Source organism: Cyprinodon tularosa, unplaced genomic scaffold (assembly GCF_016077235.1).
Source record: "Cyprinodon tularosa strain WSP-4 unplaced genomic scaffold, ASM1607723v1 ctg1185, whole genome shotgun sequence".
In the NCBI taxonomy this organism is placed as follows: Eukaryota; Metazoa; Chordata; class Actinopteri; order Cyprinodontiformes; family Cyprinodontidae; genus Cyprinodon; species Cyprinodon tularosa.
Genome location: NW_024037987.1, coordinates 148,908 through 173,513, shown reverse-complemented (window position 1 = coordinate 173,513; position 24,606 = coordinate 148,908). Strand labels below are relative to the sequence as shown.

General features: G+C 37.5%; 1 protein-coding gene across 2 annotated transcripts in view; it reads left to right on the top strand.

Moving 5' to 3' along the window:
- Window positions 1-2,268: 2,268 nt before the first annotated feature.
- suclg1 (succinate-CoA ligase GDP/ADP-forming subunit alph) overlaps window positions 2,269-24,606 on the top strand; it is a 28,673-nt gene continuing 6,335 nt past the window's right edge. For both annotated transcript variants that reach the window (XM_038268033.1, XM_038268041.1), the window contains exons 1-8: window positions 2,269-2,398; window positions 5,930-6,030; window positions 10,390-10,506; window positions 10,670-10,882; window positions 11,264-11,321; window positions 13,725-13,808; window positions 16,356-16,507; window positions 21,279-21,467. In XM_038268033.1, coding sequence (XP_038123961.1) covers window positions 2,365-2,398; window positions 5,930-6,030; window positions 10,390-10,506; window positions 10,670-10,882; window positions 11,264-11,321; window positions 13,725-13,808; window positions 16,356-16,507; window positions 21,279-21,467 — 948 coding nt within the window. In that variant the 5' untranslated portion in view covers window positions 2,269-2,364. The remainder of the gene's footprint in view (window positions 2,399-5,929; window positions 6,031-10,389; window positions 10,507-10,669; window positions 10,883-11,263; window positions 11,322-13,724; window positions 13,809-16,355; window positions 16,508-21,278; window positions 21,468-24,606) is intronic.

The window sequence follows — 24,606 nt, the reverse complement described above, 5'->3', positions numbered from 1 at the left end:
TACCTAAAAATGAATCCCGAGGAGTATGAACTCTAATTCAGGTCTCAATAATAGAGTTACTGCTAGTCAGAAATACTATTTCAGATATCAAAAATCAATATAATATTCTAGATATCCAGAACTCCAATTCTTGACATCTAATATATATTTATACTAATAGATATTTTATTACAAATATCATGTCTTGTAAAATCACAATTCCAGATATCTCCATTTTAGTAATGCCTATCTAAAATTTACTTTTAGATACTTTCAAAAGAATAACGAGGCTCCATTTTAACATAAAACAGGCAGTCCGTTTTGACATTTCTTAGAAGCGCTGTCCTCTCTATTGTTCCATTTGTTGATCTCTACAATAAGATTCTTCCTAGTCAAAACTACATTCCTGCTAGCCAGAATTGTACATATAGATATCCTAAATTACATTTTTGCCAGCAAAAAATTTTATTTCAGGCTGCCAAAAATTTGTTGTCCTAATAAGAATAAACTTTTAAATACCTACAAATCTTTACAATTTTTAAGTGGCCATTTTGACATTTATTGGCTTGACCTAATATATAGTTAAAATGTCTGAAATGCATTTCTTCGTAGTCAAAATTAACATTTCAGATATTTAAAATAACATCTAAAACTGAATTCTGATGAGGATGAACTCTAATTTCAGATCCCAATAATAGAGTTACTGTTAGTTATAATTACTATTCAGATACCAAAAGTCATTGAAAATCTATATATCCAGAAATCCAGTTCTTGAAAGTATAAATATAATTACAGATATCAACTATTGATATATGACTAGTTAAACTGGAATTTCAGATATCTAAATTTTAATAATGCCCATCCAAAATGCAGTTTTAGATACTTAAAAACATATTTTGACTTACCTTCAAAAAAGAAATGGCGCTCCATTTTAACATAAAATGTACAGGCTGACTAGTCACATTTCTATTATAGATAGCACTAAAGCATTCTACCTTGTCACAATTACAACACTCCTAATCAGAATTGTATTTTAGATGTCACTAATTATATTTCTAGTAAGAACTACATTTACATCTCCAAATCTGAACTTATTTTAAGTTGCTGTTTCAACATATAGGTGAGTATTATTGCACTTCTTGCAAAAGTTTACACAAGAATGCATAAAGGAAAATGTTATCAATTGTTGCATGCATACTTCCTAATGCAGCATTTAAGTGAGTGTTCATTTTTAATCTTTAACAACATTTTGGTCTATTCTTGTGTCACTTTGTTCTTTTTTTATACTGTGCTGACATGTAGTTAGGTTCATCTCCCATCAATGCCCAGGCTTACTTACGTATAGCCCCTTTCTGTCTATATTATACACCAGGGATGTGCGAAGATATATCTTAAATGCTATGTAGAAATGCCAACAAAATGCAACATTATAAGTTATTAATCGAAGAATGTGAAATAAGCTGTTTCAAATGTTATTAACACATGGTTAATAGAGTAAGGTGTGTAAAACCGCTAGAAAACAACTGCTATACAGAGCCTAAAAACTACTGATAGCATTTGTGAAAACTGAATAAGAACTGAGAACTGTTATAAGAATTGTCAAAACAATTTCAGAATAAGTGCATGTAGAAAGTACAAAAGAAACAAATCTTAGGGCTTTGAACATTTACAATTTTGAGAAAATCATTCAGTAGTGGCAGAGGGGTTGGCTGTGAAATAACAAAAGGGTAAAATAATTCAGATTAACTGAAGAAAAAATGCATAAAAGACTAAGCTCCCTAAACGTGGAAAATGAATACTGTAAAGTAAATTCAAGTGTTTTTGCTGGTTACATTTATTAAAAGTGTGTTAGTACTAACGTTGTTCTGGCTTTATGAATATAACTCAAATTTGTATTCTCTCTCCTCTCTTGTATTGTAGATTAAAACTCAGATAACATGTCTTATCAAGTTTATACGTGTCTGTTTCATAGTTATTCAGCGAGTTTTACTAAAATGAAAATGGATGGATGGATGAATAAGACTGATACGCCCTCTAGCGATGTCCAGAGCACGCTTTTTTAAATCTAATCTGTCTAGGACTTCAATATCCAGAGTGCACTGCGAGTGAAAGAGTCCAACAGTTTTGCCTGTAGGAAAAACATATATTTACAAAACGCAAACATATATATACAAAACGCATATATTTAATATTATATATATTTTACACACGTTTAAAAATAATGTAACACGTTTCCTATTTATTACTTTAATTTTGTGTTTATTATGACAAAGTCTATGCTATTTTCAGACTCATGCGTACCCTTGGTTTCACTGGACCATTTGAAGTCAGCTAAATGTTCCATGCCAGTCCTTAGCCTTTGGTGTCATTGCTGAATGACCGAAGATGTCTCATAGCAGGTTGTTTGCCAGGCTGCTTTGTAAGTATTTTATTTGAGTGCAAGTTTTTTTCAACTTGCGATGTTTGATAGTCTAGTTTAAGCAAAACAGTACGTGACTTTGTTTATTTTTGCCGAGCTTAGTGAGCAGCCCTGCGCTGACAGCTGGGTTAGCTCCCACTGAGCCCTCAAAGTCAGACACATCAGCGGCGAAAGTAATCTGGGAAAGCTCCCTGACAGTTAGCCAACTGGCTTAGAGCTTCATTCATAGTTGGAAAAAAAATACATTCACTCTTGAATGCTATCCCCAGTGTTTGACTCCGCTAACTTTATTTGAAGCACAGTTAGCTGTTTGGACAACTGCTGCTGAAGTGGCTAAATTAGCCGCAGGTTTAGCTTTCTTGCAGTTGGATTTATCCTCTATCTCTATAATGTTAGCCTTTAGCTTTGCTCCACGTATTAGTTAGAGTTTTGTTGAAAAGATAGCAACGTATACTACGCTAGATTATGACATTGTCACAGCTTTACTCCTATTGACCGTTTGAACTTTGTACATTGACATTGCACAGTTTTAAATGGGACTAGAAAGAGGCCAAAGTTCAATCACTGAGCTGCAGCTGCTGCTGTTTTCTGATAGATGTCAGTCAGGCTGCTTTACTCTTCAGACTTTATAAAATAGACTTTTTAATGATCTGTCAAACCCTGGATGTTTTTTATTTCTTGGTATAATAATAAACTTCAACATATAAAATAAAAAAAGGGTTAGATGTGAAGTAAAGGGAAGCTAAATGATGCATTAAATGTTTTTAAGCCCTTATATGAATGTAAATCTCAAATTCTGCATTTTTTTTTGTTTGTTTTTTTCACACAACCTTTTTTTGCAATTAAAGCTCTGTCTATTTGGGTTTGGTCTCTACAAACAGTGCACTTCTACAAAAACTAACTTTAACCTACTTTTCACAAAAAAATAGCTGGTTGAATAGGACTGTATGCAGAGCATTGATTGATAATTACTCTAATCTTGGCATTCACCTTCAGTATGATTTAGCCCATTCAGACACAAAAAAACTGTTTTATCATAGTTGTGGTTATATGCTTACGGCTGTTATCCTGCTACCGATCAACTCTGAACAGCTTCTTCGTTCCTTTGGATGATCCCCATATCATGATGCTACAACCATCGTGTCTCTCCGTGGGTGTAATATGTTCAGGGTGACATACTGAGTCAGTTTTCTGTCACAGCTATTTGATCTAATCTAACCTGAGTAACCTTCTTTAACCATCTTTTCCATCCAAAGCTCTTAACCGTTCTGATATTTGGTTTTTATTTAGAGGTTGGACAGTAAACAGGACTAAGGGCTTTTTCACATTTTGTCTACCAAGCCACATTTATTACTAACCACTTAAAGGAATAGTACACCCAAAACATGATTAGCCTTCATTTTCTACTCACCCCCATGCTGAACAACACTCTGGAGTACTTTTTTGATATCTCAAATGCATCTGGAGATCTGGGAGGCCTCTTGCTGTCTGCTGACATTCAAATAATGGAGGTCTATAGTGCCCGAGGCAGAAAGGTCCATAAAAGTCCACAAAAACGTGTCAATATTCCTCCATACTGCTCGTCCAATGTATTCCAAGTGTACTGAGTGGGTAGCGTCCATAATTTACTCGAAACGAAGTCATTTAGAATGTTTTTAGAGCATAAACAGTAGTGTATAGGATTTCCTGAAAGCGCGCGCCTGCGCGTTCACGACGCTACAGAAACCGCGGCAGACCAAACCAGATGAAAGTGCGCATTCAGCGTCTGCTCTTCCGATAATGCAAGTGTAGAAGAAGAAACGTGCTGTTTACCTGTGCAAAGAAAGAAACAACGAAAGAAAAATGTCTGAGGACTTCAGTGTTGAGGAAGAGCATGAGTTCTTTGCCGAGCTGAATGCGCTGGTTTGGTCTGCCGGCTTCCGTAGCGTCGTGAACTCGCTTCATTTGATCTCATGCACGTATTGGTTAATTAAAACCTCAGGTCTTAAATGCCCTGAAAACAACTGCATGTCATTCTTTTTCTGTTAAAATGTAAGAAGCTACTGTTAAAAAAAAAAGATTTATAATTTTTCTTCCACTTCAGATTTATGCACTTTGTGTTGTTCATTCACATGAACTCTTAATAGTATGCACTAAAGTTTAGGGGTGTAATGATTCAACATGTCATAATTTTTAGAGTCATTGATACTTTCTCTAAGTCAAACTGTTTCAGTGACAACAGATATTTTGTTAAAACGGCAAAACCCTGAGCTCATATCAACAACAAATGATGTTTGAAAAGAATTATCCATATGTTAAAAAACAACCTGTCCTGAATATCGACTATTGTGTCCCCTTATTGTTTAAATATCCACATCCATCACAGAAGAAAAACAAACCCGTAAAGAATGACGTCTTTTTTTAACATTCATGCTGCTACCTGGATCATCTGTGTTATGATGATTAATGACTGTTATACTGCATGTAGCAGCTAATCTATGATTATGGAATAAAGGACAAAGATGCAGGCATTTCTCTATAGTGCAATTAGGGATACATAATCTAAAATTCTCTTCTTGAATCGATAAAAAAAACTTCTTTTTAGGGTTGAGTCCTTTTTCATTTTTGTGTCTCTCAGCTGCAGTAAAACCTCTTTGCTGGAGCTTTTAGCTCCTCTTTGGATCATTGAGATCAGAGTGGAGTGATGACTGAGTTAAAACTTTTAGACTACGGAAAAAAAAATCTTTTTTTTTTTTCTTTTATATATTGGTTAATAAAGTAGCTTATTAAATGTCAGGAAGCCATGGGAAAAACAAAGGCCACCCTCAATTCCCAAAGCTCACGTTGACATTTCAGAAACTCATCCAGGTAAAGGTTTTTACTCAATAAGTAGCTAACATGATTAACTAATTTAACCTTGTTTTGTTTATTTCATTTCATCTGTCAAAAAATCTTATAAATACATGTTTTTTAGATCAATTCCAGCATCGGGTGGAAACGTTTTTTTCTGCCAGATGATGGCCTCAGTGTTGCACTGTTTCCCATCCTATCAGTTTTCACACTTCGGTTCACTGGAACTTTTTAGAATAAAATCGGTGAAACGAAGCTGTAGGGACCTGCTGTGCTATTTTGTAAACAGGCATGCATGCTAGATCGGTATCTCAAACTTTTTGATTTGCTCTCATCTCTAGTGCAAAAGCAAGCAAATTTGTTGATTCTAAAAACGTTTTAAATCTGTCCTCTTTAAAAGGTAGCCGTCAAGTCTGCACAAAGCTGATAGTGTTGCTTGGTAAACAGTACAAGGGATTTCTGCCAATACCATGGAGAGATTTTAACTTGGCTTAAAATGAAGAAAAACTTAAATTTTCTCTTCAATATTTTCCTTAGATGTGAAAAAGTATTCTTTGAATATTAGATCAGGTGATATTTTATTGAACTGAATGTTTTCTAGCCACGTCCACCAGAGGCTTTGTGGAATAATGTCAGCTTGTGTATTGATGTCTTTCACCTGATTGCTCCCTGTGTTGCTTTTCTTCTGTATCGATCCAACAGTGCAGCAGAGTGGAGTCAGACACTGCTATACAGGAACGAGAAAGAACCTCTACATCAACAACAACACGAAGGTCATCTGCCAAGGATTCACAGGGAAGCAGGTTGGTAACAAATCCCATCTGGATTCTTTCTTTTCACCACTTCAGATACATGTAACACTTTTAGTAAAGTCTTTAACTTTTCATTAGTTCACTTAAAGAGTAATTATCAGGCTTTATAACCATTGAAGAACATGCAGTATATCTGTGTTATCCAGTGTATGAGCTGGAAATGGAAACATTGGTGTAATTGTTTTATAGCCAAAGCGGTTTTATTTTAAACACTCAGTGGGTTAGATATTAACTACTGTTAGAATCATATCATGGCATAAATACTCTACATTCTTAACTTCTTTCCGCAAGTTTTTGTTTTGCCTTTATATAAGGTCCTGTCTTAAAATGAATTACTTTAATTTTTCACTTTGACTTTTTTTTTATCCCAACAACAATCCTTCAACACTTAATCAATTCATAGGACGACAGTAATAAATCTGAATGACAGATTGTTTATTCCTGAAATTAATCTTTAAGAATGGAAAAGCTGAGGAGGTTCTCATTAAAACAAGGCAAGGAAGATAAAAGTCTTGACAAAGTGAGCTCAATAAGCCAGAGGCCTGGTTCTCACAGATTCATATCCGCCCTCTGTCCTTTGGCACATTTGTTTCTCCAGTTTAACATCTAAGGTTGTTAAATAAGTTCCGGTGAACACTCCTGGTAATTAAAGGAAGACGAGAAATGAAGTAAGTGCTATTGAGTGCACACGGCCATGTCCTCCTGGCTTGATAAGCAGGCAATTTTTCTAAATTATTGACCCAACATTTTGGATTGTAATGACCACCAAAAACAGCAGAGTTAGCAGGGTGAAAGAGTCTATTACAAATGAAGGTGAAAATGCTGATGCATGGCTTCCAATTCTACCTAATAGGCTAGTTATCATTTTTTCATTAAGGTCATTTATTTCCACTTCTCGTTTCTGCTAAGGCTGCTTCGTCTGCATTGTTTTTATCTTCGCCTTTAACTGATTACATCCTCTATGGGTTAGTCTGGCAGAAAATCACTTTTTGCACCAGTTATCTCAGAAATATCTAAGCGTATTAAATTACAGTCCAATACAGGTTTCTGCTATTTTAGTTGGATGCTTTTGTTAAACTCACAATTTTTATTTTTAAATGATCCTTGAAGGTGATAATTGTAATAAGTTGTAATGTTTACCTAATTTTGCCATAATGATCAACCTTCACATCACATGCTCTCTTTAACATCCGATCTTCCTTTCCTGCAGCTTTAAAGCCAGTTCAATTCTTGCTCATTTAAATCGATGCATATTGCTAACAGTAATTAATATTATTACCTCCACTGAGGAGGTTATGTTTTCATCTTTGTTGGTTTTCCTTCTGTTTGTCTGTTTTCAAAATAACTAAAACATTTGTAACGATTCAGTTATGGTGATGATCCGGATCACCATCTGGATCCAGGAAGTTTTTGAAAGATAATGTGAATGCAGGTATTAGCTGAAGGTGGAAATTCACAATATTTTGGGAAATGAGCTACGACGCTGAGATCCGCGCTCTCTGAGTGCTTTCCAAGTTTACCAAGCAACTATCTCTGATAATAAGCTATCTGAGGTTTATACAAGACATGCATAAAGACATTTGTCTTCCCAAGTTGGTCCAAGTTGATTGTTCTCATTCAGGTGATTAGTGAGGCCGTTGATTGATTATTTTATTATATTATTATTATTATTAAATCACAGTTCTTAGGGGGAAAAATCTGAACCAGATAGTTTATCAGGAAAGAAAAAGAAAAAACAATATAAAAAATAAGCTGGATTAGTGTATTTCCAGTGCTCGGGTAATGAAATACAACAAAACACTTAAAGGCACACTGTGTAACCTTTGGCCACTAGAGGGGCTAGACATCAAAAATAATAACAAAGACATATTACTGTATACTAGGAGTGTTAGTAAAATTGAGAGGAGACAATCGGTTTTACATCCGGCTTCTTCTTTGAGCCTGCAACAGCAAACAAACTCCTTTCCATGAATGACTCTCGTTTTTCCTTGAGCACGATCCCTTTCACTTTTTCTCTTTTACGCCTCCTCAGAAGGTTTAAACTGTTTCCTTGCCTCAGCCATGACCAGTAGTCGAGCAGGCAGAAAAATGGTAGAGCAAAAGGCTTAGCTCCATGACGATATAAGAGCTTGTGGCTGTAAGTAGATTTGTTCTTCAAGGTCACACGACCTGGCCAACGATGGTGCGTCTTCTCCCAACTTACATAGGCAGTATTTTAAGAGGGGAACCCCGCTCATAGCATTGATTATGTCAAGTAGGGGTGAAGAAAAAAATCAATTTGAGCTCAAATCTAGTTTCTAACATTTAAAGATTCAGAATTCTCATTTTCTTCAAAAACTATTTTTTTTTTGTGGGTGCGGACGTGCCTTATCAGGCACCGTAGTGTTTGGCGAAACCAATGAGCAGCGTGAGCTATGCACAGACATGCAAGCATTAGCCTAGCAGGCTACAGAGTGGTGTGTAGTGTTGTGTGAGCTACTGTGTTTGTTGCCGCTAAAGTATGGAGGACAAAGAAAAAAAAAAATTCAACCGCCTCCGCGGTCTTTAAAAGCAACCATTTGGAAACACTTTGGATTTTACCTTCAACTTGCCCAGGTAAGAAAGGGCTTGACATGACTCATGCGATTTGCAGAGATCGCAACGGTAAAGTTAATTATTTCGGGAGTACTTAAAATCCCAGTTCTCATATCGAAAGACATCACCCAGAGTTTTTGGTAGAATTGTATAATTCAGTAAAGACAGTGCCAACACGACCAGCGCACACTTCACCACTTTGAAAAACTGCCACATAATTGTGAACGGGCAAAGAAGATAACAAAATCCATGGCTTGTTTTTATCGCAAAAGATCCTGAGAACCGTTTTGAATCGTAAATTAATCTTTTCTGAATCGAATCGTTTGGATTTAAAAGAATCTGAAAAAAATCTAATTGTGACCCCAAGAATTGATTCTAAATCGAATTGTGGGAATCCCAAAGATTCACAGCCCTAGTGTCAAGTGCTGTATTTTGGCCTGAGGAATCATTTAAAATAACTCATATGTATCGACTTTTAAGGTCACAAAGTCTGCAGTGTGCCTTTAAGATCATCCAAAGTCAGCGTGACAGCTTTTCAAACTGATAGAAATAATATCAATTTAAGAATATATATTTTTTTGTTTGTTTTGTCTTTTTCTTTAATTTGAGTTCTTACAAAACAGGATGATGAGACAGAAAATATTTGTATGGGGGTTTTACTTTCCATTTCTATCATTTATCCAGTGGATAAGAAGATTGGCCAATTTCCTACTGATCTGTTCCGATCTGTCATTGGAAAGACTTAGACTTACTTAGACTTTGACAACTTTTGTCATTTTGTGTATACAAAATTTCGTTTTTGTACAGCTCTCATGACATTTCCATTTCTGAGAGCGTAGCAGTGATCAAATGTAGACAGTGTGGGGAAAAAAAAACAAGGTGCCGAAGAAAACATGGTGCAAGTCGAATTCTGAAAGAAAAATAACTTATTTATTGATACATTTAAACTAAAAGCTCAAACTCATTTTCAGCCTGTAGATACATCAACCAACCACAAGTGATTTAAGTACTTTATTTTAGTTTTGGTTAAGAGCAGACACTTTAAAGAATGTTAATTTTAGTAAATCATTGAACTCCTTGTTTATCAGGTGGATTTACAACTACAACCTCAAAGAACCTAAAGTACATGATTCTTATTCATGTTAGAATCCTTTCAAATGAGATAAGAGAGACTAAGAACTGACAGCCCTCAAAGTAAACCTGAAATAGATATCAGCAAAAAGAATGAATATGAATTGTCTTTCTTGTCAAAAACTATTGTCTTTTATATTTGTTTTTGAGTTTCCTTTCAGATATGACCCATTATTGTTCTCTGAGCTATACGCAAACATTTGGAAGTGTCATAATTAAAATTCCCATAATGTTGCGCCACAGATGTCACACTTCCTCCTTGGAGTATGTGATGCTGACAGCATGTGAAATATCCCTGCAAAGTCTCTTCCTTGCGAAATATTATACAGCCAGTATCACAGGGGAATACCCAGGCTGCTTTTTAATTTGTTTTTCAAATGCTCTGCCAGGAGATTAAACTAATATCACACCATTATTTATTTGTGAAGGACATTTCGATTCCTTCTCACTAAATAAATTTTCTGCTGGCTTCATCTTCCCCCGTAAAGCTCAGCCTTTACCCAGCTCCTGAGGTGATTAATCCTGGATGGAAGCATATTTTCTCCTAAACGTCTTTGCAATGATATCTCAATGGTGATGCTCTAGAAGAAGCTGTGTTCATCACTCACACATGCACACTGATTCTTGTTTCTTCCTCTCTGGTAGGGAACGTTTCACAGTCAGCAGGCTCTCGATTATGGCTCCCAGTTAGTTGGAGGAGTTTCTCCTGGTAAAGGTGGGAAGACACACCTTGGTCTGCCAGTCTTCAACTCTGTCAAGGAGGCAAGTCTTTCTTTTTACATGTTTAAATATATGGAAAGAACAGATAATAAGGGCACAAGCATCTACCCTGTGTTGGATGTTTATACAACTACCTACCATTGGGTGGCACTGTTTGATAAGCTCAGAATTAGTTTCTTTCAACAACTTTCATTCATTGTTTCAGGCAAAGGATGGTACAGGGGCTGATGCATCTGTGATCTATGTTCCGCCTCCTTTCGCGGCTGCAGCCATCATAGAGGCAATAGATGCAGAGATACCCCTAGTGGTTTGTATCACTGAGGGTATTCCCCAGCAGGACATGGTAAAAGTCAAGCATAAGCTTCTGCGTCAGAGCGCCACCCGCCTCGTAGGCCCCAACTGCCCAGGAGTCATCAATGTAAGCATGCACACAAATTTATGATGATGCTGATGTTGGTTTTAAAAAAAGATGGCAAGTAGAGTTTTTATTACATGGACTGCTGCGTATTTTCCATTCAGTGGATAAATAGGATATTATCTGAAACTGAAATCTATTTTTATTAATTTTACTTATTGCAAATATATGATTATGGTCATGTAAAAAGAAACAATTCCCAGAAAATGAAGCTTTATTTTGAAAAAGAAGAGGTTCCTGATCAGCTTTTTAGAAAAAAATTTTGTGAAAAATAACAATAATGATTTGGTTTATATATTTATTTTATACAAGTTTATATTGGTCAATGAACATTATTTTGTCTTTTTATAAAAAGTAAATGTCATTACTGTCTTTATTTTGCAGCCAGGAGAATGCAAGATTGGTATTATGCCAGGACACATTCACAAAAAAGGAAGAATTGGTGAGAATATTTAATCTCTATATCTTTACAGTTGTTTTATTTCATAAAAAAATGTACTTGGCAAGATCTTTGAAATATTATTAATGAACAACAAATATGCATTTTTTATTCCAAGTAGTGCTGGTCTAGTCTAGTAAAGTAGCCCCACCCGCCAGCGGCCAAAATAATTTCTGTCTGCGAGTGGTCTAGCCTCGATCAATGCCCCAGGCCCTAGAACTGGAGGGCCAATCACAACGCAGAGATGTGTTGAATTTCTGGATGCAAAGCGGGCGGGGTTTTGAGGGCGTGACGACAAAGCTGCGCGACGCTGGAGAAAGCACAAGGAAGATGGCAACAACTATTGAACAGTAGCATGCTCTGCGGCAGCAGCAGCTTTTAATGGAGCGCTCTGTTGAAAGTTAAAAGTTCTCTTTTCTGTTGCTGTTGTTCAATAATAGCATGCTTTAAGATCATTTGAGGCGAGAATATTATACTTTAAAGTGTCACTATATGGTTCTTTTACCAATTTAATGTGTAATTAAAAAAACAATTTCCGAAGTTGAGAGGACCGTGGCAACCAGTGGTCCTCTCTTGGCATAGTCGTTCGTGAAGGACCGCTAGCTTTGATGGCGATTTTTGACTCTGCTTTTGAATCAGTTTAGGAAGGATTAGACTTGGGGTTTTTGTTGAAACGTGAGCAGGAAGAGGCTCTACGCTCATGCATTTTTAAGAAGGACGTATTCGTTGTTTTACCGACAGAATGTTTGTTTACACTCCCCCACCAGCTTTCTGTCGCGCTTACTACGTCACAGTCACTTGCGCTCATTGGTCAGAGCGTTGGCCAATAGGCACAGAAAGCGGTTTGAAAAAAAAAACGGGTTCTCATCAACAATCTTCCGATGTCTCATTCATCGGGGCCAGGCTAAATTACATCTTTAATCTCACATTTAGTCTGGTTTATCAGTCTGGTTTATCAGGCTAGTGCTGGTCACATTTACTGGCACCTCTGCTGCACCCCTGAAGTATTTATTTATTGCAGGTGCATGATATTCTTTTTTACAATTTAGTCACTTAACTCAGTTTATTTATATATATATATCAAAATAACTAGTGATGCAATTATTAAAACTCCTGCTGTCAGACCACCAAATAACCCCCATTGTGCCAGTAGGGCAGAGTTAAGTCCTCCATAATATTTACAAAGTTTGGGACTTTTAACCTCCTGGGGAACCAATTCTAGTTTGTTGTTTCTAAAAGTTGAAAATGAGACTATATATTGTTAACTGTGGGGCCCTGATATCCTGGTATCTACAAAAAATGTATTATGAGGAAGCATGCTCTGGAGAATAAAAGTGAATGTTTTTCCAAATAAAATGAAAGCTCTGTGTTTGTTAACATTTTCGCCATACATAATGCTTTAAAACTAAAATAATAATTGGAGGAAATAGTTGGGTCTTTTTTTCTACTGTAGAAACAAACTCTTTAGTAGCTACTGTCAACAAAGGCTCCCAGAGTTTCACATTAAAAACTTCGGGATTTTAGGGGTGCCATCCATTTTAACAAGGTTTCCGGGGCAGTATATTAGAGTTTCAATTAAACCTAATGTTTTTTCATACATTCATCCTGAAATGTTTTATTTGATTCCATTTAAAGTCCCAACAGAATTCAGCAAAACCCAAATCTTTACATTCATTAGTAGGACAGAGAAGGATCTTTTCAGGCCTACCCAAAAGACTGGTTACCATGATGATTGTTACACAGACTTGATGACTCCAAGATTCATTGCATTTATTATTAGTAAGACTGTTGCCTCTCTAATCATCCTGCTCACAGTGAACTTGTTGCAGGATGAGTCCTCTAACAAACACTTTACAACACTCTAAAATAAACACTTTACAACACTCTGAGAGCAGAGTCAATTCTTTCTAAATGCCCCTGTGTCTCATAGAGCCCTCTCTTTCTTGGAGAAACATTCCAGTCCTGCTAAAAACCTTTTCTTCTTGTTAGAATGCTTGCCAAGTCAGGCAAGTCAGTGGAGTGGACTGATTAAAAGGTCACGACCCAGACATGTCGTCCGTCTGCAACAACCTTTATACGGTGGGCATGTGAAGGAATAGAAATGGAAAAACACTCAATGCTAATGCATTTCTTTTTATAACCTTCTATAAAATCCCTCAAAGATCTCCTGCAATCGACAGCTTGATAAGCATCATGTGTAGTTACCCAGTGAACCTTTACAGAATGTTGGTTTTTATGGAACAAAATAATAATATCCACTGGCTTCTTTGTGCAAGAGCTGCTTCAAAGCTTAGGTAACAGACTTGTTTATCTTCACTGGCACGATGAAGTCATTCCGTTAAAACGTTAAAAATGGAAATGAGATATCCACATGCTTTACAATGTCTCTGAAAATCTCTCTTTTAGGCATCGTTTCAAGATCGGGGACCTTGACATATGAAGCTGTGCATCAGACTACACAAGTAGGCCTGGGCCAATCACTTTGTGTCGGTGAGTTACTGCTGACATGTTACATACATTCAATTAAACACATTTAGTTTCATTAAACACATTTACTAGGTAGGATTAAAGTGACATTGGGCTTTCTGGGGAAAAAACTGCTATTTGCTCATAGCAGCATGCGATTAAACTTATCCTCTATATGTCATGAGTCATGGTGAACTTGCAAACTGTTGAGGCTGAGGAAAACATGCAAGATGCCTTCCATGGAACTTTAGACAATGCAATATTTGAACCATTTATTGTTTTTTCAGTTCAAGACATTTATAATTGACAACATTCAAATGCAGCATTACATAAATATTGATACCCAGAACACATACGGATAGAAATCAGACTTTTTACAGATCCATTAGCCGGACTCCCTCTCACTAGTATTTTATTATGGAGCATCTTGGACATATTGAGTAAAATTCAGCTTCATCATTATTTAAACAGTTTAATTATGGAGTATCCCTCCAGTCAGGCTTTATGAAGCCAAAGCTGCAACAGTGTTAAATATTAGAAAGTTCATTAAGACTGTGGGGCTGCTTGACACTGTTTAAAATCTTTGAGGTTCCTTTGGGCTGCAAATTATAGATAGTCCAGAACTTAATATCAGCCTCATTTTTATTTCTGGTCATATAATTAATTTTGTCATTTATTTTAGAGAAACTGCCTTTTTTTTTTCCAATATAATTTTGATCCCACACTATTGGCTCAGAGAGCTTGCAGGCCATGATTCACTTTAATTACACATTGTAAGTTGAAAAGGCTAGAATAGCAGGTTTGCTGTCCTCTGTTCAACCTTTTATCTGATAGCTTTTACAGCTTCAGAGGGGTCATGACATGTCATAAAAAAAATATATATATATTTTAAAAGCATCCTTTATGTTTCCACTGTCTTAATTTTAATGAAAATATGAAACTGTGACTCCTCATTCAGGAACAACTTCATGCCAGAGTGCTGCAACCTTCCTTCCATTTCCCTCCCAACTCAACAATTTTTTCCCCAGCCTTTTTTATGACTCTTACACTGTCACAATTACAGCGCAACAAAACTCCCTCTCTGTATTTAACCCGTCCCCTTGGGGAGCAGTGGGCTGCCATTGTACAGCGCCTGGGGAGCACTGTTTAAGGGTCTTTGCTCAGGGAGTGGGTTTCAAACTCACAATCTCAGGATTCCAACCTCTATACTCCAACCACTAGGCCACCACTCCCCATAACAACCATGATTTAAAAACATAAAATAAAATAAAGAAAGAAAACCAAAATATATATATATATTTTTTTGTATTTAATTATTTTACCTTTGGAAATCTTACTTTTTTGGTTCCTTTTATTTTTTATTTTTTAGGCACTGCACTGTTATCTTTTCTTAGCAAAGTTTGGTTGGCAAAACAGAAAAGAAACAAAAAAAAAACACATTTCACAGTAAATTAATTCAGGTCTTTCTAAGTTGAAGCTCTATTGTCAAATTATCTCAATGTTTTAAACAGTTTATGACTTTATTTTGCTAAACCTATAAGTTAGAAAGTACATAAAATACAAAAACATTGTTTCTTAAGTTTCGTTTTTAAAAGGTGGTGATCTTCTGTTTTACTTGTTTTTGTAAAGACCAATGGAGCATTCCCCTCTACAGCTCCTACGGACACTCTAGAAGTACAGTTTTAGTTTTTTAATTCAACAAAATAAAAGAAAAAAAATAACACAAACGATAGTCTCTTGCTGCTCATACTGGCAATCATGAAGCAGATTGACTTCTTTCTACATTTTTATGTTGTTGCCATAGAAATATTGGTTCTTTAATAATGCATTGTGGGAACCAGTGCAGTTCTCAACATTAGTAGATGCATCTTATATTGGTTTGGCCATAAATATGAGAAAGCATCTTTATCCCCCCACATTCATAACCTTTTAATACTGCATTATTATTTTTTTATGTGGATGTTCTCCCATATTTCTATGGATTGTAAAATAAGTCTTAGAATGTGGTTTGTAGATGCAAAAGTGCTGTTCTTGGAAAAAGCGTGGCTGTAAAGGTTAAAGATGGACAAAAAAAAAAGACAAATCACAGCTCAGACCACTTTATATTTATTTCAAACAAGATTCCGTAGATATTTGCTGCTCTGAGGTGTGTTGCTTTTGTAATTTGGCTTCTTGTGGGTTAGTAAGGTTTGCTTCTTGTCTCAGAGCTATTTTCATGGTACAAAGTTGCAACAAACCAGCTGTGAGCTGCCTGCTCAAGGCACTTCATTTGAGACAAACTCATGACTTTGAGCCCGACTCTCTGTCAGGTGTTGGTAAAGACCATAAATATAAGGAAAAACCTTTGGCTTGCTGTAGGTAATAATAAAAGTTATCCTGACTTGGTCTGAAAGAAAGTTAAATTAACAGCTGTTAACAGCTAATCATAAAAATAAAAGAAAAGCAGTAACCTGCTCCTTTGCTGTTTCATTGGTTCTCATCAGGTTTTATCAGCTTTCTGTGGTTATATTTGCATACCTTTTCATTTCGATATTCTTGGATGCTTAAGTGTGTGTTTTATTGTCCTGCAAGGTATTGGTGGCGATCCATTTAATGGCACAAACTTCATAGACTGTCTGGAGGTGTTCCTGCAGGATCCTAAAACAGAGGGCATCATCCTCATCGGGGAGATTGGAGGGAATGCTGAGGAGAATGCTGCAGAGTACCTGAAGCAGCACAACACTGTAAGCAAATGACAAAACTTCCCCTTACTTACTGCTCCTCATGTGTTTTAACATCAGCCAATAATTCAATTAAGATGTAACCCTTTTTTCCAAACCCAATGGTATCTATGATGACAGGGACCTGTCATGTGCTAAGAATATGTTTGAGCTGTCCTTCTGTTTCTTTGATCACAGCCTCAGGCTTTCTTTTATATGGGTGATTTATGTGATCAAGGTAAAAAGTGACAGATGGATGACGGTGTGACTCGCAGGTCATGTTTAAGAAATTGGCCGTTCTGATGAGCTGTGAATCTTCTGATCTTTACTTGTGAGGGAGCAGATGTTTGGCTGATGTAACAATGCGGCTGAAGTCTGCTGCTCACATTTACAGCTTCTTCAGGTCTGAAGTCTTGCCATGTGGATTACTTTTTAGCGTGCTAATTTAGCTCTGTTTGTTTCTGAATTTGTGTGCTTGGTGCTCTTGAGCTGAGAAATGGATTTGATTTGCCCTCCACTGCTCTAATGCATGCAAATCTGCCGCTGGTGTCTCAGGAGAATAACTACTGTGACTGAACAAATAAAGTACAAACAGTCCTCCCCCCCACACCCAATCACACAGTGTTGACAGTGAGGGACAGTTCAAATGAAACACAAGCATGAAAAGCCCAGCAGAGTGTAGGGGTAGGCTGCAGATTCCCCCTTTGAAAGTTGTATGTGTAGAAAATAGTTCATAAAACGGTGCTCTTGAATCACGTTTTTAATAGTCGGGAGGCGTCGTACAAATTTGACAGAGCACAATGTTTTCTCTTTGAATTAAATTGAACTTTTCATCCTTTGAGACTATTTGAAATAGGACTCTTAAAAGCAGTAGCTGTTTGAATCCGGCGACCAAAGCTATTTGGTAGCATAATTTGTAAGGAACAAAAGGATTCCACTTCATTAGATGAAAATAACATTTATCAACCCGCACAGGGTTTAATCCAGAGTACCAGGGAAAGCAGACTGAAAAACGCACGGAGCAGGCTAGTCCAATTTGCTCAAATGTCATTGCATCAACTTAAAATGGTACTTAGGAGTTTGTATTGCTTCAAGAAGCTCATATGTATTCTGGGCATTATCCTGCAGTAGCCAAAGTTCTAACAATTAGTCTGGAATGTCTTCCTGATGCCTAATGGCAAAGGCAGTTCCTCTATGGATCTGCCTTTGAAGATCAAAACTCACCCACCACAGAACCAGCTATGTTAAATGATGTTGAAGGCATCATTACGCTTATCCACCTCTCAAGATCCTTTTACATCTGAGTGAAGCTGCTCTTTAAAAAAAAAAGAGAAGAACAAAGCTTAAGTGCAGAACCTGCTGTTTCCATGGTTCTGTAGAAAATGCCGGCGGAGCTCCACGGAGGTCAGCGCAGGACCTACTAGGGTACGTGGGACCCTGAGGCTAAATTCCAGAAGTTTGTTTTGGTCATAGACATTCACACCGCCTTGAGACTGTGCTGGGAGACCAAGCAAACTTTCAAAAAATAGCTCGATGTGCCATCGTGGTGGAGTTGGACTTACTCTACATCCTCTTTGAGCTCCAAGTATCACCTCATGCTTCTAGTAGTGACATCTTTTACTCTTTAAAAAAATCATTCCTGGTCGTGGGGTTAGTGTGCCTCTTGTTAATTTAATTAACACCAACAACTGCTTAACTGAGCAGATCATTAGTTCAAAAGTGTCCCATTCATTTTCTTTAGCATTGAACTTTATATGTGAAAACAATTTATTAAAACAGTTGATACCCTGTAGGAGTTGTGCTCTGTTAGGAAACCACACTTTTGGTTTTTCATGTCCTGCTAATTGGTTCAGTGAGAGTGAACAAACTGTCACTGTAGCCTGATATATCTGGTAAAGAATTCAAAGAGGTGAAAAGTAGAAAAACTCTATACCAAGCTTAAAGCAGGCTCCTTCTAGTCTTTTCCTTAAAATGCACTGACAATATGAAACTTCAATTAGCTGGAAGTAGAACAAAGGACATTTAAACCAAATAGTGTAGCAGCTAAAATAAAACTTAGAGCTAAACTGGACCCTGAAACCCAACAATGGTACCAAAACTAACCAGGAAATCCACCAAAGCCTGTTGGGATTTTATACATGGAATATTCTGGACCTACTTAAAGCCCAGATCTTTCTGAGTCACTCTGGGTTACCCATGAAATGTGCTAAATGTTTAAGAATCCCCTAAATAAACCTCCATTAGCTTAATGTTAGGACTGATTTGATCCAAGAGGGAAATTCTAATTTAAAATTTATAGATTTATCTATAATTTTAGTTTATTCAGTTTTACCAAGGTTTGTTTTTTATTTACCCGGAATTAAAACCATTTTGTTTCTAGAAATAATTTAAAGAAATTAATAAATTAAATATTAGACTTATTACACCAAAAGGTGAAACATTGTTCAGTTTTATTACACTTAGTTTCTCTGTCATATGTCAGAAAATGTTAACTGCACTATTTGAGCTTTTGCACACTGCAAAAAATAAAATTTTCTTTAAATAAGTGCATTTTTTCTGGAATTGAGGAGGTAAGTGAACCAATTTGCCAATGGAACAAGATGATTTACATTTAATATATCAAGTGTTAAAGGACTTATGTGTCTACAGGACTTGGAAAAACTTGTCCATGCTTTTATCTTCAGTAGACTTGACTACTGTAATGGGGTCTTTACAGGTCTCCCTAAAAAAATCAAGAACGCTGCTGCTCGAGTCCTCACTAAGACCAAGAGACTGGATCACATCACTCCAGTTCTGAAGTCCTTACTCTGGCTTCCTGTGTCTCAAAGAATTGATTTCAAAGTACTTTTGCTAGTTTATTAATCACTAAACGGTTTAGGGCCAGAATACATTTCTGACCTGCTAGTACACTATGACCCCCCCCAGACCTCTAAGGTCATCTGGGACAGGTCTACTTTCTGTTCCTATGGTCCTCACATCTGGAATAAACTCCCAGAAACCTGCAGGTCTGCTGCTACTCAGTTGTTTTAAATCAATGCTGAATACCTTTCTTTTTTATGTTGTCTTTCTCTAAATGGCACTAATTTCTTTACTGTTTAATCTTACTGCACTGTCATTTTTATTCTGTTTTTATTTTTAAAAGTTTCTTCTGTGTTTTATTTTTTTTTAACTGATTTTATGTAAAGCACTTTGAATTGCCCTGTTGCTGAAATGTGCTATACAAACAAAGCTGCCTTGCCTTAAAATGAGGAAAAAAAACAATTGTCTTATTTCAAGTGCATCTTAATTACTTTGACAAATCATCTTATTCAGCTACTTAATAGACTTAATTTCAGAAAATTTGACTTAGTTCTAGATCATTTTTGCAGTGCAGAAATGTCAGATGCTAAAGTGAGCTTAGTTTTTGTCAAATGTTTGTACATTCCAGTTACTCCTACCACCCAGTCATGTTTATGGGAAGCAAAAATAGTCTGAGGTCGGCTTTAGTTTGTGTTTATGGAGCAAAGCTTTTCCCCTGTCATGTTGGCAAACAGAAACTGTGAAACTCCCCCATCGGTCTCTTAATGAATGTAATAAATCTGTAATTCTAACAGTGAAAGACAAAAGACGGCTGAATCGAGTAGCAGCACACCCCCCCCACCCCATTACCTCCCTCTTTGAATTGTTACTTAGTGCCAAGAGAGGCAGGAATTAATAGAGTAATTAAACCTGCTTTGCTTGAGGTAGATTTAAGGCTGGATTCACATGAGGGCGGTTTGTGTATTGAGAATGTGCTTTGATTTCTGAGTCAACTATTTTCGGCTAATTTGTTTGTTTTGCTATCAATCTTTCATTGGTTAGAACAGATGCTTCTAACATATACAAAGCTCTTTGTGATATTCCTGAACTCTTTGTATAACTCTGCGAGTCTTAACCTTTTACGTTGGCCATGCTTTCTGTTCCAGAGCCCTCGACTTTTCCTTGAACGATGTGTGCCCTGCTAAGTCTCAATTATCAAAAGTTATCTTGGGCTTATGTATATTAAGAGCTGCCATCTCATCCCTGCCAGTGTCATATTTAGATTTAGTCCTGAAGCGCCAGCAGAAGTGTGTGTCTTTGAAGGACCTTGCTGTATTGCTTTGGCTGTTAAACATGCCACATTCGCTCTCTGAATGCTGTCTGCCAGATGAGCTTCAGCCTGTACACCCGCACACAGCCGTCCCCTGCAATTATGTTGTTATACCCAAGTATGAAATATTAGCTGCTACGCACAAGCAAACGCTCTGTCCCTCTATCTGGTTATGATGTTATGGCTGAAGATGAAAAATTAGCTCTCTTCACCTTGGAAATGATCTTAACTGTTGAATGTAACATCCATCAATGAGCAAGTAGCGCAGACAAGTGCTGAGCTAATCACTGGCTGCATGACTAATTACCATTTCAGAAATGAGATGATATGAAATGGCAGGAGCCTGAGCCCCTATCTGGTCACACCGCCGCCCCTGCAATTAAATGGCTTGATTGACCCTTTGTTTTAATAACGCTGGCTTAGACAGGGATGACTGGTTAGACTTGCGTGTTATCATGGTATTCTCCAGTGGGAGGGCACGAGGGGCTTTGTTTCTAATGAATGAATAAAATGCAGGTGCAGAAAACTAATTCCTTCTATTTTGGTACAGACTCTCCTGCTCCTGTTGCTTTGTTAAACAAATTACACTTTTCCCACTGGTCTTTCTCTTTTTATTTTTTTCTGTTCAGCTCCAATAATTAGAGCTTATTTAGCTTTGTTTTCCACCCCCTGTCTTCTATCTCTAAGGGAGATAACGCCAAGCCTGTGGTGTCCTTCATCGCGGGGCTGACGGCTCCCCCCGGCCGCAGGATGGGCCACGCCGGCGCCATCATTGCTGGTGGAAAAGGCGGAGCCAAAGAGAAGATTGCAGCTCTCCAGTCGGCTGGAGTTGTGGTCAGCATGTCCCCTGCTCAGCTGGGGAGCACAATGTACAAGGTGAGACTTCAGTGAACAACAGCAACTACAAATGTAAGCAGAGGGAGATAGAATTAGTTTATAGAAGAGATTTATTTGAATGTCAGTCTATCCAATCCCTTATACATGTTGGTGGTTATTTGGGACTGATTCCTGATGTCAATATCATTTTCTTTCTATATATTTACGTTTCATTAGGGCCTAAACAATTGATGGGATTAATCCTGATTAGTCGTTTATTGAAATAATCTTCAACAATTTTAGCAATCGATTAATCATTAGCTGGAGTATAGAGACTCTAAAACATGGCTTTAGCTGAAAGAGCAACCCAATTATACCAAGATTGTAACAAAAAAATCTAAATAATTTGGACTTAACATAAAAAAAAAAACACCACCTGGTTTAATTTTGTGAAAAAACTTCTTTAGAGTCGTATGAAAGTCATATTTGAATGTCAAATCATTCTGGCTTAAACATGTACAGTATATAAATGTGCTCTTTATCAGAACTACTATTATTTTTAAATTCCTGTCTTAAAATCGGTGTTTTTTTTCCGTTATGCTGGCCAGTTAGTTATACGTCAGCTTGTACACCTAAATTTGGCCAATCATATATCAACGGTCATCTGTCAATCAAATTTTTTTCCGGTCATAGCATCTTGATTGATATGCCGCAGCTAATATACGCAACGGTTGAAATAAGAATAATTTCCTTTACCATTGAGTTCCGTCCCAGTGTTCACAGTGATGGACGTTTGTATCTTCATCAGCCTTAGAGCTATTAGAACTGACAGCGTTGCGAGGCAAGGGCTCAAACATGTACAGCTGTAAGCTTTCTACAACAAATGAAACTTCTGCCGCCCTGGCGTCCTCTTCCTCAACAACTTTGACGGTGTTTTTCTCCTTCTAAATAAAGAATGTATGACGGAGGAGACTCATCCACAACCTCTGACACAAAACTCTCCTCCTCTTGCATGTTTCCGCTGTCCATAGCGTTCCTTGTCGTTTCTTAGTGCTACTTGGTCCCAATGTAATTTCCCATTGGGAACCTACTAGCACTAAGTTGCTAACTGGTTAGCAAGATGCTTCAGAGACACCGGCCACAACCAAACATGCTTTTGAATCTTCCTCAAGAACAATCCCGCCCACATGATAAACGACCAATCACATTCACTTTATCCACTCCTGTAAATTCGGGCACCACTCAGGAGAATTCGGAATGCAATGGTTAGAACAGCCGTTTCCCCACGACTTTAAGGAACCTTATCAAATTATTAATGGATCAATCAAAAAAATTATCTTTAGATTAATTGATTTGCAAAATAATCGTTTGTTGCATCGCTACATTTCATTAGAAATTATACAGTAATAACACAAAGAAAGATTTATTAGCATATAATTCAAAACATAGCTGCTGAATGCAAATGCATGCATGTATTGGTCAAAGATGATACAAAAGAAATCACCAATATCAGCCAAAAATATCACCTGGCCAATGTATTTTTATGTATAGACAGGGATATACCTTTTACCGTATTTTCGCGACTATAAGGCGCATATAAACGTCTTTTTTTCCCCTCAAAATGTGCGGAGCGCCCTATAGTGCGGTGCGCCCTATGTGTGTTGTTATTGCGGACGTTTGAGACCACCATGAGAACGTTAAAGGGGGAAGTGTGGGCGTGGATTGTGTATAAAAGAAAAGGTATGTGCTTTATGCAGAACTCCTCCTCTCCTCATTGAGGAGATGATGAAAGAGTGGCTGAGGGAGGTGTATGTAAGGAGACCAGGTGGTTTTTTCCACTCATCACCATCGCTGTTAATCTGTGACTCCATGCGTGCCGATCTCACAGCTGATGTGAAAAACAAGGTGAAACAAATGAATGCTTGCTGTTATTGCGGGAGGTCTGACAAAGGAACTTCAACCGCTCGACATCGGTGTGTGAACCGCGCAGCAGAAGCAGCGAGTTTACATGCAAAGTCAATGGTTGACGCGCGTCAAGGCGCAGCAAAAGGTCCCGCAGCGCATTTTGAGCAGCAGGTGCAGCGCGTCTGAGCAGCTGAAGCAGTGTGGAGCAATGTGCGCTGCTGCTCGAGATGGAAAAATTGAAGTTTTGCTGCTCGACTCGCCGCATCAACCAATCAGAGAAGCTGATCTGGGAGCTGGCAGCGAGACAGACACATCGCTGATGATACAGAGCGCTGTGATCGCTCCTCTAAAACACTTAATTAACGCCTAAATTAACTTAAAATGCTGAAACCTGCCGACAGATTATGTTCGCTTTTATTATCCAGGTGCCTGCAGTTTGGATTATTTTGATGAAAAACACCTACCAGCCGCCGCAGTGAACCGCGAGGAGGCGACCCGGCCAGAGGCTGCTGTTGATTTAAGTTTTCAGGTGGATTTTCACACTTAAAAACATATTAAAACTACTTTATTCCCACTGATCACAGCAAATATAGCTGCAAGGCAAAGAAAGGATAGGATAGCGCCGCCCAACGCACGTCAGACACACTTTTGCACCGAGCAGCCAGAGCAGCAAAGCTGCTTCAGCCGCGCGTCAGAACTAACTGGTACAATCTTAACTGCAGGAACCAGGATAATAAAAGTGAACACATTCTGCCGGCAGATTTCTGCATTTTAAGTTAATTTATGCGTCAAACTGTTTCAGAGGAGTGATCATAGCGCTCTGTGTCATCAACGATGTGTCTGTCTCACGGCCAGCTCCCAGGTTTGATTAATACTTCGTAATAAATACATGAATAAAGCACAAACATACTCAGTTTTGCTTCCGCTCTATTTTTAAATACGCAGTAGAGGTATTTAAACGTAGTAGAGGACATCTACCGGTATATAAAACTTGCGCCCTATAGTCTGGTGCGCCTTATGTGTGTGTTAAATACAGTAATGGCACACATAACTGAGACTGCGCCTTTTAGTACGGTGCGCCTTATGGTCGTAAAAATACGGTAAATAAAATATCTTGGATCAGATTTTATTACTAAAATCTTGGACTTTTAATAATCTAATTGATGGAGTTTTTTGTCTTCTTAGTAACCTTTAGTAGATTAAGTGTTTGGATTAACCAGTGGTTCCTTGTCTGTTTATCTTGAAAACCCCTGCTTGTTATTGTATATAGCCTTCATGTACGTCCATATGTGAA